Raw genomic sequence first — 13,850 nt, forward strand, 5'->3', positions numbered from 1 at the left:
GAATTGCAACAGTAGCCCTATTCAGAAGAATAGTTCAGGCATTCTATGAATGCATGAGTGGGGAGCAGGGATGCAGTGACTACCCCACCTTGACTAGCCCCTCTCCCAATATCATGCATGCTGATTGCCCCCGCCCCCCATGTCGTCCAACTGCATAGCATGAATATCTTCAGGGAGGGAGCCCCTGCCTATACAGCTGTACTCATGAAGACTTCCAGGGAACACTGTGCAATTGGGCTTCCAGATCCTATGGAAGCTTTCATGTCATGTGCAGACATTTGTACTATATGCATGGAAACCAGTGGGCAGGGCCAGGCAGGCCTTACTGAACATTCAGCTACAATATGCGGAAAGTGTTTGAGTTTGTGCCCAAGGTCACCTCCAAGATGCCTGTCAAATAGGACTTTATTTTGCTTTGTTCCCTCAGTGCTTGAAGTTCAGCTTGGTTGCTTTTTGCTGGATTTGAAAATCTGTTGATTGTAAAATATGATTCTGCTCTGATTAATATGTTTTACTTTGGTGTGCTATTTTTACAAAGGTTTATTGCTTTAACTGGCTTTTACTTAAGCAAATCCTGTTATCCTATAATGATGGATACATGAATAGACTAAACATCAGTGAGCCCATTATTTCCCTCGTTTTCCATTCCACAATGGTGCAAAAAAGAGGTATCCCTTACCAAAAATGAGAGGTAAAAACTTGGTTTTCTTGTTTCTAGTGGGGTCAGAATCATTGATGCTACTTACAAAAAAAAGAAAGAAAAAAGAGTGTTTGGAAGTATTGAAGAAGCTCCATCAGAAATTTTACTCAGGGCAAAGAACAAAGTCCACCATATATACAAGTAGCAAACTCAATTTCAGAGTGCTAATTTCAGAGGCATCAGGAGGCTTCGGGGAACCCTAAGGTTTGCAGAATTACAAAAACAAAAACAACCTGCCTCAGCCCTTTAAAGCCCTAATTGGGGTTGGGAGACTCCAAAAAAGAGCCAAATGAGGACTGAGTGTGCTCAGTGGCCACAGAACACTAAGGGCTTAATCCTGTGGATGTTTAGACAGAAAAAAGTCCTACCACAAAACAAGTCCTGGCTGGGGCATGCTGGGAGGTGTAGGACTTTTTTTCTGTCTAAACATGCATAGCATTGCACCCTAAGTGTCTATTAGGCAGAATGGAATGGAGTATTGTGGAAAAGGACATGGCTGGCTGAAACCCTGAACAGGAGCACTGTACACCGCAACATTTTGTTGCAGGTCCCACTTGTTGAATTCTAACTTCCAAGTATGAGTGGATACATAAGACCATTTTATCTATTGCAAGGTAACTTCTTTTGCAATACCAAACCAAAGAGCTGGGTGGGAGGAAGAGTCAAGTGTTGGGAGAATGTGAATTCTTAAAAGAGCAATCCTATGGTGCCTAGTCAGCATCTGGTTTGGATTCCCAGCACCAAGGTTGTGGGCAGTACTATGTTGTCAGAGCTTGGAATTGGAACCCCCTGCCCCACCCCACAAGCTCATAGAGGAGGGAAAGGGGGTGGTTCTTTGGGTGCGGAGGGGAGTAGGCTGGCGCATCTAGCTTAAGAAGAATCTTCTGGCTGCCCCAGCCTCCTTTCCTCCTGCTCCGCACAGCCCAGCTAGACAAGCAAAATGCCCATTTAGCAAAAATTCTGAGTGGAGGGAGTGTGGAGGTGAAGGTCGCCTCTGTGCTCTTCCTACTCTGCATAGGATTGTGCTTTAAGTCTCAAAGGTCTAGTTTGCTGAGCCTGTGTTGATTTCCATTCACAATATATATTGAACTTAACCTCCAACTTGGCTCCAGAAAAAAAGGTAAAAAAAATTAGTATACACATATTTTAACAGGAGGCGAAAATACACTATTGTGATGTAAAGTTTTGCACTTACTCGTTTGTCTGTTAAAGTGATTTCATGAGGTTAAATAAGTGGAAACATTATGTAAAATAATCTATCAACATGGGGGTTGGACTTGATGGTCTTATAGGCCCCTTCCAACCCCACGAATCTGTGATTCTATGATAGCTTTACCGAATTATATCTATGACTAAAAAATGTAGGATCCTATTCACAGGTCTATCCAGGAAAAGTTGTGTAAAAGCCAGTTACCATAAAGTAGTTCCACACATAATATGCTCAAGGGATGTCTCTAAAAAGTAAATCAGTGGGCATTAAAATTTTCTAAAGAACAACACACAATCTTTTTATGAGCCAAAATATTATGTTGATTTCTTTTCTGTTTTCAGAAATACATTGTTTGAACCCTTTGAAAAAGCAAACTGTATCTAGATGGTGCATTTTGTTTTGTTTTAGTATGCCAGCCAAATTTGGCTATGTAGTGATAGACTCTGAAGAGTTGAAGTGTAGGTTAGGATAAAAAGTCTAACAGAACTCAGTTATACTGATGTAATGCAACACAGTTGCACATGTGTGTAAATAGCAGCCAAATCTTATCAGCTGAAGAGTCACCTCTATAATAATACTGAGCAAAGGATGTGCTCAGGTTGATGGGCCAGGAAGGAGAAGGGATTGAGTGTTCTAACATTTTCTCCATCCCCATTTTCTTACTCCTCCCACCCCAGCCCAACTTCCATCACTGAGGGGATTGCCTCAGGCAGAGCAAGGGAAAGGGTTAGACCTGCTTTTCCAAACCTGACCCTGTCCCATTTCCCCAAACTGATCATGGCCTCCAAGACCCGAGGAAAGAGGTAAGGAATGCTTCTCCCTCCCAATTTGGGAGTGGGGAAAGAGCCAGTTTGGGTGTGGGGGGAAAAGCTACATTTGGGGTGGGGAAAGAGCCCATTGTCTTTGTTATCTGCTTCTCCTCCACCCCAGTCAAATATTCCTAATGGGCTGTGTGTGTGTGTGGTGGGATGAAGAACTGTGAGGAACATATTTCCTCCTCTCCCATAAACTTGGAGCTGCCTTCAGGAGGGAGAAGAGAGCATTGCTCCCCATCCATGGGGTTACCATCGGCAGTAGCTGTGCCACCCAGTGTCAGGGTTGGAAGCCAAGTTTTGCCCCTCATATGTTGGTGTCCTCCAGATATTTTGGACTTGAACTCCCATCAGCCCCGTCAGCATGGCCAGTGGTCAGGAATGCTAGGAGTTGTAGTCCAAAACATCTGGAGGGCACTAGATTGGGCATGGCTGGTGAAAAGGTTGTGGGTTGGGCCAACCTTCCCTCACACATGCATTCTATGCAGATCTGTTTTCTCAATAAGGCTCACAGTGTTAACAGCATTCCAGCCTCTGCAGTTGTGCTAAATCAAGATTGAGCCGCAACTGTTAGACTGCTTATACTTGGTTTGAAGAAGGCTCAGGCAGCCCTCATAATTTTTAACCCAGAGCTGAGGACAGGAATAAATATACTAAATGATTCCTACATTCAGCGGGGTCCTGTAGAGCTTCAGGAGTCTTGCAATCACAAATCTACAGGTAGCAATCATAATTTGCTTCTCTGTGCAATTCAGCAACGCAAAAAGTAACATAGCAGTGAATCATTATTTAGGCTGCAATCCTATAACAATTTACCTGGGACTAAGCCCTATTGCTTGATGAATATAAGGCTGGAGTTAAAATCTCTGGAAGAAACATTAACAATCTCAGATATGCAGATGATACTGCTTTGATGGCTGAAAGCAAGGAGGAGCTGAGGAACCTTGTGACAAAGGTGAAAGAAGAAAGTGCAAAAACTGGGTTGCAGTTAAACCTCAAAAAAAACCAAGATTATGGCAACCAGCTTGATTGGTAACTGGCAAATAGAGGGAGAAAATGTGGAGGCAGTGACAGGCTTTGTATTTCTAGTGCAAAGATTACTGCAGATGCTGTCTGCAGCCAGAAAATCAGAAGACATTTACTTCTTGGGAGGAGAGCAATGACAAATCTTGATAAAATACTTAAGAGCAGAGACATCACACTGACAACAAAGGTCCGCATAGTTCAAGCAATGGTATTCCCCGTAGTAACCTATGGTTGCAAGAGCTGGACCATAAGGAAGGCTGAGAGAAGGAAGATAGATGCTTTTGAACTGTGGTGCTGGAGGAAAATTCTGAGAGTGCCTTGGACTGCAAGAAGATCAAACCAGTCCATACTCCAGGAAATAAAGCCAGACTGCTCACTTGAGGGAAGGATATTAAAGGCAAAACTGAAGTACTTTGGCCACATAATGAGAAGACAGGATACCCTGGAGAAGATGGTGATGCTAGGGAAAGTGGAAGGCCAAAGGAAGAGGGGCCGACCAAGGGCAAGATGGATGGATGATATTCTGGAAGTGACGGACTCGACCTTGGGGGAGCCGGGGGTGGCGACGGCTGACAGAAAGCTCTGGCGTGGGCTGGTCCATGAAGTCATGAAGAGTCGGAAGCGACTGAACGAATAAACAACAACAAGCCATATTGAATATGATAGAACTTACTTCTGAGTTGACATGTATAGGATGATACTGTTAACTATTGAAATAAATAAAATAAGCAATCCATGGCTAGCTGGTGTATGCTGGGAGTTGTAGGACTTTTTTCTGTCTAAACATGCATAGGATTGTGCCCTAAATTTATTACTTATAATATACTGGCCCACCCCATCGTGATGGCTTAGGGCAGGCAACCATTTACAAGCATAAGAATTTCATTACACTGAATAAAATGGCAGCATGTTAAATTATCATTTCAGCTGCAGCCATAAGCATACTTAATTGGAAGTAAATCCCTTAAAAATCAATGGGATTAACATGTGAGTAACTGTGGTTAAGATTAGGCTATACAAACCCACACCTTAGATAATCCTGTCTCAGCCCCTCAAAAGCAAGCCTGAACTGATAGACCTTACATGGTTTCCTGAACAAAGAGTTCAGGTTTGGAGCTTGTTTAGTTTCCAAGCAAAAGGAATTCAAATAGCAGACAGCAGCAGCCACTCAAAATGCCCCACTGATCCTCGTGCTGTCCAGATCTGGTGGAAAGATATTAAAAGGTCTGTCTAGAAGATAACACTGGGACATAAGAAATGAGGTGATCTCTAGGGTATATTGAGCTACATCATGCACAGCCCAATCCTATGCCTGTCCGTATGATCACAGCATTGTAGCTGCTGGAGCAAAATTTCCTAATTAGTGGCTAGTGTGCTATTTTGTTTCTTGTATTTTGCTTCAGTTATATTTATCTGTATTATAAGCAAATGTCCTCCTGAGGCCATAAAGTCATGATGTAAGTATTTTAATAAAACTCTGTTCCTGGAATTGTGCTCAGAAGGCAACACATAGCCAGTGCAGACTTTGACATGCCGGGATAATGTGCTTCTGGTGAATCAGTCCTGTTGGGAGGCAGTCCACTGCATTTTGAACCACCTGATGCTCCGGAACAGCCTTCAAAAGGCAACCCCATGGGGAAAGCATTTCTGTAAGGAAGTAAGGGCATGAATTATGCTTGCCAGATCTTCATCTCTCTAAATGGAGCTGGTGGAACTTTGGGGCCTTTTTGCTGAAAAGTGAAGATGAAAAACAACAACATGCAATTTTGTGTATCTAGATTGTAGCGGGTTTTGCAAATAAAACAACAACAACTAGTTTTCCAATAAAGTTTTACTATATGAAATGATGGCAATATAATGGCATTGCAATTATATGTCGAAATGTTTACCATATTCTGCTATTCTGGACTGGGAGGGAAAGTGTAGGGTCAATGGAGTAGCTGCTTAGGTGTTCATCAAGGAGCAAACACTGCTTTCAGACATCTTGACATTGTCCCAAGCAGTTACTTTAACTTGGGCCAAGTTTGTAAATCTTAACATCAATTCTATACTAAATGTTTAACTTGGAGAACTAGGCCGAACAGTACTGGAGTGGAGCTTATTTGTTTTTGTAAAATATTGTTGAGTCACACTATGATCAGGCAGGCTATGTCTGGAGTGAAATGTTTTCATACAAACACGAAAATATTTTGCAACCAAATCATTAGTACATGTCTGGAACAGGATCTTAACCAGGAAGTGTTGGCTTTGAGAGGAAATAAGGGATGGAGCCAAATCTAAAATTAATGGCAAAGAGGGTTTCAATCTAAATAAGCCTGATCAGGTTTCTAATCCCTTTTACAGTAGTTTTGTTCTTTCCTGTGACAGACTTTGATGAATTTAAAGACTGTATGTATTTTATTGCAACAAACAGTAAGAAATGGTGGTTGGACCTGGTTGCCAAACCATTCTGTTCTAGTAGCCAGATGTGAAGTCCAATTCAACCATGATACTGCCTGCAACTTTAAGAACATAAGACAAGCCATGCTAGATCAGACCAAGGGTCCATCTAATCCAGCATTCATTTCACACAGTGGCCAACCAGCTGCCCAAGGGAAATCCATAAGTAGGACATGAACGCAACAGCACCCTCCTGCCCATGTTCCCCAGCAACTGGTGTACATAGGCATACTGCCTTTGATACTGGAGGTAGCATATAGGCATCAGGACTAGTGGCCATTGATAGCCTTCTCCTCCAGGAATTTGTCCAATTCCTTTTTAAAGCCATTCAAAGTGGTGGCCATCACTATATCTTACGATGATATATAAACTGATTGGACCTTCTAATCAGAATGATGTTAGTAAAATGTTAGGTAATGTACAAGCCATGGCACAATTGGGTGTTTTGTGCTGGAGGGGAAACAGGCAATGCGGGATCATTGGTTGCCATCTGAAGCCAAAGAAAGTGGTTTTAGGAGTCAATCTGGCTCTGCCTGGGACATGCTTAAGGTCAACCACATGCTAGGAACATAAGAAGGTGCCTTATACCAGGTCAGATGTCCGTCTAACCCAGTGTTGTCTACTCTGACTGGCAGAAGCTCACCGGGGTCTCTGGGAGAGGTCTTTCCTATTACCTGTTACCTGTCTTTTTAACTGGAGATGCCCAGGGAGTAAACCTGGAAGCTTTTCCGTGCAAAGCATGTGCTCTTCCACTGAGCTAAATATTCCTCCTTAGGTTGGAGCATTATTCTCACCCAGCCACCACCATTACCAACACCACAACAATAACAGCAAACACTACAGTAAATACAGTCAAATTAGGGATGTATGAGAAATTAGTTTCTATTTGTTTTTGATCAGGATTTACCCAGTTCACACTTTCCGGACTAAACATGGACTCAAAGGCAATCTGTGGCTGAAGTCTGTACATTTCTGAGTTTGCAATGAGATTTGTGGACCCCCCCCCAAGATGTATTCAGCAGTATATGTACATTTGAAAAATGTGTGTGAAAATGCATACTTTTGAAAAATGCGCACAAACATGCTTGAATTAATGGGAGTTTCCGTACATTTTTAAGATGTGCACAACTGATGCGTACTTTGGGGAAAATATGTATGAAAGTACAGCAGGTTTTTGTGCAAAAAGAAAAAAAAACAAAGTTTGCAATCTGATATGGATGTGAGATGGAATGAACTTTGAGGCAGAATTTAGAAAACTTTGACGAGCTCAAGTTTTGTTGATTCACACATCCCTAGATAACTTGCATGTCATCTCTTGCTGGCAAACATCCCTCCTCACAGAAAATTTAAGGAAGTGGAGACAGACGGGACAGAACCTAAATGACTAAAGATTTCTCCACTTACACAACTGGATTCATTTAATCATGACTCCATTCATTCTCAACATTCAATACTCAGCAAATTATATTTGCAGCAAGTAAGAGGCATGTTGCAAGACGTGCCCCACCCAAACTTTCTGTCTGAACTCTCCACAGTGCAAAGCTCAGAGGTGACACTTAATCCATGGTACTAGCCCATAACTTTGTGCTGTACACTGCTTCTCTAAGTGCTGGGCAGGGAAAGGGGCTTATCTCTAATCAGCAGATGTCTACTAAGACTTTCCTCCTGTTCAGTGCTGAGAATGGCTCCTTCCTTGGTTTCTCTCAGTGCTGGGCAGGGAAATGCCCCCTCCCCCGCTAATCTTCATGGATCTGTTGAGGAGCTGGGACTGGGAAGTGTATGAGTGTGTGTGTGTGAATTAATTAATTCATTAATGGTTTGCATGGTACGTGTGTGTGTGTGTGTGTTTATGCACACAAATGGTGTGAAAGGTGTGTGAGAGAGTGGAATGGCCATGTCCACTTTGGGCTCTGGCTATGGCCTCTATTGGCATTGTGGTTTCTTGGGTGGTAATCCAGCCCTCAGGCTGGAAAATGTTCATTGCGGCTACAATTTACGTATTGTTCAGTCGTTAAGTCATGTCTGACTTTTCCTGACCCCATGGACCATAGCACGCCAGGCCTTCCTGTCCTCCACTCTCTCCCAGAGTGTGCTCAAGTTCATATTCGTTGCATCGGTGATGCTATCTAGCCATCTCATCCTCTGCCATCCCCTTCTCCTTTTGCCTTCAATCTTTCCTAGCATCAGGGTCTTTTCCAGTGAGTTTTCTCTTCGCATTAGGTGGCCAAAGTATTTGAGCACAATTTACATATGGCTAAACACTTTATGGCCGCAAATGGCATAAAATATGCTAATTACAGCCATAATTTGCCAAAGATATGCTAATTATGGCTGCAATTGGAGTATCTTGCCCTGTGTTCAGAGAGAGAAAAACCCGCCAAAATCCGGAGGATGCGCTGGCAGGGAGAGCTGGTCCACTGTGGACTCCCCATTTGGGTCCATGGCAGATTTCTCCAGCATCCTTAGCAGGAAATGGAACAAAGTCGGGGGGGGGGGCGAACCTAGGAAAACTAATAGAACTCTACCCCTGAAACAGATATCTCTGACTTCCGTACTACTACCACACAGAATTGGGCAGTAAACCACACAACACACAATCAGTTGGCCCCAGCAATGTGACTGTCAGATTTATTTATCTTTTGATTTTTAACCATTTCTATGCTACCTGATTATACATGTATTTTCAAGGCGGCTCGTAAAACAATAAGAAAACAATAAACCAAACGCAATGGCAAAACAATAGCAATTAAAAGTCAAAATTGGAGATGTAATTGGCAGCAGTCAAATCATCGCAGTATTAACAACGCCTGACCTTTGCCTCTTGCCAAAAGGACAGAGTAAGCACCAGGCCAGCTTTCCTGGGCAAATTTCATAAATTAGAGCTGGGCTGAAGCTCTTTTCCCCAGCTCTTTTCAGCACTTGGTGTTTGCCAGGTGTGTGCCCCTGAAGATTGGGGAGTGGGGTTTGACAAAATTCTGAGATGTTTTTGGGGTGGGGTGGGCATTGTCATACCGTAGTGTTATAGAAGGTGTGTAAGGGTTCCTTTTAAAAAATAAAGTTTTAAAAAACTTCATTGCCCACCATGAGCAGCTGCTACAAGGCCTTTTCTAAACAGAGAAAAAGGAAAAGAACCCTTGGCCATCTCATATAACACTAAGGTAAGCCTCCCCCCCCCCCCACATACACACACCATTCTTTTTAGAACTATGCTCCACTTCCAAAAGCAGCTGAACATGCCCCCCCCCACTTTCACAGAGGAAAAAGATCTGAGGGAGGGGATTTTTGGCTACCATAAATGGAGCCCCACAGCTGAGAGGGACCTCTCCCTAGTCACCCCCTCCCCCTCACCTCTGATGGTGGGGGCACCTGTGGGAGGGAATGGAGGAGTGGATGAAAAGGCTGATGTGGAGACAAGCGTTCCTTCAGCTACTCTGGTCCCATGCCATGTGGGCTGAAAAGTTATACGTGCTGTTGGCAAGCTAGCAAGTGCGTTTGTGGATCACTATGCATTCTTCAGTGATTCTTAGACTCCCAGCATGGAATTCCGCTTATTGTACAGGGCCTGTGAAATGCAAAACTGTTTTTTGGTTTGGGCCAAGCTCATGTCTCGTGCCCTCCAATGCTGCTTATATGTGTTAGGTGCTTGAAATTTCATCTAGGCTCCTGCTTGGAAAGACTGCCTTTTCTAATTAACATTTGCATAGAGTCTAAGCCATAGACATTTCCCCAAGAAAATTGGTATTGACTTCTGTCCATTTAAGGAGCAATGAAGGAGAGAGGGATGTACGATAAAGGGGGAAATGTTGCCATGCCTGTACCGATGGAATATGGCCTTGCTTCGGGGCTATTAAAGAGGCAGAAGAGCTGTCCGTTTTGGGACAGCACTTGCAAAAGCTGGAGGGCTTTTGAGAGTACTCATGAAAAAAATAACTCTCCTCTCACCTGCCAAATTGAAGGGCTGCTCCTAAGAAACCTGTCTGGAGGAAAAAAAAATCCACCCCCACAGGGAACGCTCATGCCCCATGGGTCTGGATTGGGTTTTTACCCCACCCCTAGCAAGCATCCCATGAGCCATCCTTCAAATCAATTCTTATGCAAGCCAAATTTCCCCTGATGCAAGCCAATGAAGACATTTTCATGCCCCATGAATCTTCTGTGATAGATTAGCTTTCACCTCCCCCGCCAGCAGCTTTCCCATGAGCAGCCCCCAAATCACCACTCATGTACATCAATGGAAATGTCTTCTCCATTGCATCACATGATTTGAAGGCCTGCACCTGAATTGTAGAACTCGGTCCTGGTCCTGGTTATTCATCTGCAATGGAATTATCTTCAGTCCCTTATCTGTGAAACAGGCATAATAATAACTGACTCTGTAGCAATCTGAGGCCCTCCAGATGTTTTGGATCGCAACTCCCACCAACGCCAGTCAGCATGGGCAATGGCCAGGCATTATGGGAGTCCAAAACATCTGGAGGGCACCAGGTTGCCTAACCCTGCACTATTGAGTGGTGGTGCAGCTGAATGCAATAAATTAAGGGTGCAGTCCTATTGGGATAGGATTTTCCTACATTCGGGCGTGCTGGCATTGGAGAAATATGGCACTCTGTAAAACTGAGGCAGTATTTTAGTTGGCTCATGGCATTTTCTCGGAACATTTCTTTTCTCCCTTGTGGTGATTATCTATAGGTCACTACATGCCATTCATATTTTATTCATACCTAATTTAAAACAGCAAAATGATAGAGACGTTGGCCTGAGAATTTACCTCTTACGTGCCACCACCCATTCTGGTGAGCAGAAAATAAAATGCCTTTGTTGCTTACGTTGGGCTGAGTAAGAACATGGCATCAAAATGAACGCTTTTGAATCATCATTTCAACATATGCAGTTATAGTCTTTTCCGAGTTCCAAGATTATTTGACATTAAAATTAAATGCAGCTGTTTATGCAAAAATAAATAAATAAATAAATAAATCCACATTGCCATTGATTTATGAATGAAATGAATGGAAATGTTCATTCATTTTTTCTATGCACTGGGGCAGGGTGAGGGAGCCTTGATGGCGTAACAGGTATGCATATCAATTAAGATAAGTGCTTGTGTTACCTGTTTCATTAAAGTTTAGCCAGTTTACAATTTTGTTTGAGATTTTGGAGGTATTTCATGAAGCCATGACTGTAACATTTAACTCTGAAATCCTGTCTTTCAAAAATTCAGCTGATCTCTGGTACTTGGAAAATGGAATTCATGTTATCAGCCTAGGATAACAAATGGCAACTGTTAGGGATGTACAGATTTTAAAAAATCTGTTCTGTCTGTGTTTCATGGATTGTCAGATGTCATTGCCATCGTTCGCTCACTGATGGAATCTGTTTTTACCAGCATTTCCTTCTACTAGCACTAATTTGCATTAGTGCTAATACATGTTAGTGCTAATGCACACTTGCACAAATGTGCAATAGTTAATGCAAATTAGCACTAATGCGAATTAGCACAAATCCCCCCCAAAGTGAAAAACTGGCCTTCAAGTCTACGGAATCTGCATGACTCAGGAAAAACCAGTCCACCGCAGAATTCACAGGCTGGATTCATAGAAATCCAAACTCATTTGAATCCATTGCAGATTTCTCCAACATTCCTAGCAACAGTACTCTTCTTCCTTGAAGTGCCATCTGTTGCACACAGGTCTGCTTGAACAACTTAGGAACACAGGAAGCTGCCTTATACCAAATCAGATAGGCTGGTCCATCAACATCAGAGAAAGCTCCTTTTTCAGGGATACAGACAGGAGCCTTTTGCAGCCATACCAGGAGATGCTAGGGATTGAATATGGGAGCTTCTGTATGCAAATTGTGTGCTCTGCCATTGAGTTACACCTGCTCCCCTCTTTGTGACAGGCAGTGATTATTTGACAACTGTTTTTAAGGCTACATCCCCCTGCAGTCTCTCATACCACTTTGTTTTGTTCAAGTTTTTAAGGGTGGAGCAAGACAAGGACAAAGAATGCAGCCTGGAATGCGCGGGATCCTCTCAGAAGTCATTGTGTGCTTCAGATGGCAGGACTTTCCTGTCGCGGTGTGAATTTCTACGGGCAAAATGCAAAGACCCTCAGCTAGAAATTGCCCATAAGGGCAACTGCAAAGGTAAGAAATTCTCCAAGACGTTCTGTAGTTATAGTTATGAATACTTGAATCATACTTCTTCAAATGTCAATTCATTTAGAAATGAGAGTAAAAGAATTGTTGTGCTCCTTCAGACATCTGCTGAACATTAAGATATAAATCCTGAGTGTAATGTGAGAGAAATACAGAACCAATCTGGGTGTTGTAAATAATTTACCAAGCTTCAGCCATGAGTTCAAGTGATTTCACCAGATTATTTGGCCATCTGTATAATACTGCCAAGGGGTAAGAAGGATTTCCTACAAATCACATACCAATCATAAATCAAATATGGATCACAGATCATAGAACCTGTGGTAAACCTGTGGTAAAATGGTTGTCTATACAGGCATATACTGTGTACATGTCAGTGGCGCTCTTCTCTCTATAATTATTGGACTCAATGGTCTTATGCTTCCAACCCTACTATTCTATGATTTCATATGCTTCATGGCTTAACCCTGGAATACAAAATATGTTCAGGGGCTTGAATTCTGGTGAGCCATGGTTCATTTTATGCTCCGCTGCTGTGGTGTATGGTGGGATGGGATTATTAGACTGGGGAGACAATAAAGTTATGCACTCTATTGGCTCATGATGAAAAGTATGCTGTTTGAAGCAAGTGATTTAGGGCTTGTGTCTCAGTCTCGCTGACTTGACCCAGCAGCTTAATGTTGATTCTGTACTGGAGCCCTTTAGCACAACTGAGACATTTGTTGTTGTTGTTCAGTCGTTCAGTTGTGTCCGACTCTTCGTGACCCCATGGACCATAGCACGCCAGGCCTTCCTGTCCTGCGCTCTCTCCCGGAGCGTGCTCAAGTTCATATTCATTGCATCTGTGATGCTATCTAGCCATCTCATCCTCTGCCGTCCCCTTCTCCTTTTGCCTTCAGTCTTTCCCAGCATCAGGGTCTTTTCCAGGGAGTTTTCTCTTCGCATTAGGTGGCCAAAATATTGGAGCTTCAGCTTCAGTATCTGTCCTTCCAAGGAGCACTCAGGGTTGATTTCCTTTAGGATGGACTGATTTGACCTCCTTGCAGTCCAGGGGACTCGTAAGAGTCTTCTCCAGCACCACAGTTCGAAAGCATCAATTCTTCGGCGCTCAGCCTTCCTTATAGTCCAGCTCTCACAGCCATACATTACTACTGGGAAAACCATAGCTTTGATTAGACGGACCTTTGTCGGCAAGGTGATGTCTCTGCTTCTTACTATGCTGTCTAGGTTGGCCATAGCTTTCCTCCCAAGGAGCAAGCGTCTTTTAATTTCATGGCTACAGTCACCGTCTGCGGTGATCTTGGAGCCCAAGAAAGTAAAATCTGTCACTGCTTCCATTTCTTCCCCTTCGATATGCCAGGAAGTGATGGGGCCAGATGCCATGATCTTCGTTTTTTTAATGTTGAGTTTCAAACCAGCTTTTGCACTCTCCTCTTTCACCCTCAACAAGAGGCTCTTTAGATCCTCTTCGCTTTCTGCCATTAGAGTGGTATCGTCTGCATAT

General features: G+C 43.1%; 1 protein-coding gene across 2 annotated transcripts in view; it reads left to right on the top strand.

Annotated features, from left to right (window-relative positions):
* The window catches only part of SMOC2 (SPARC related modular calcium binding 2), a 201,631-nt gene that overhangs the window by 53,923 nt on the left and 133,858 nt on the right, over nt 1-13,850 (top strand). For both annotated transcript variants that reach the window (XM_084828048.1, XM_084828049.1), the window contains exon 2: nt 12,163-12,334. In XM_084828048.1, the coding sequence (XP_084684174.1) occupies nt 12,163-12,334 (172 nt within the window). The remainder of the gene's footprint in view (nt 1-12,162; nt 12,335-13,850) is intronic.

The sequence above is a fragment of the Heloderma suspectum genome, chromosome 1 (assembly GCF_057233095.1).
Source record: "Heloderma suspectum isolate Gila_16-S chromosome 1, 16-S_ref, whole genome shotgun sequence".
In the NCBI taxonomy this organism is placed as follows: Eukaryota; Metazoa; Chordata; class Lepidosauria; order Squamata; family Helodermatidae; genus Heloderma; species Heloderma suspectum.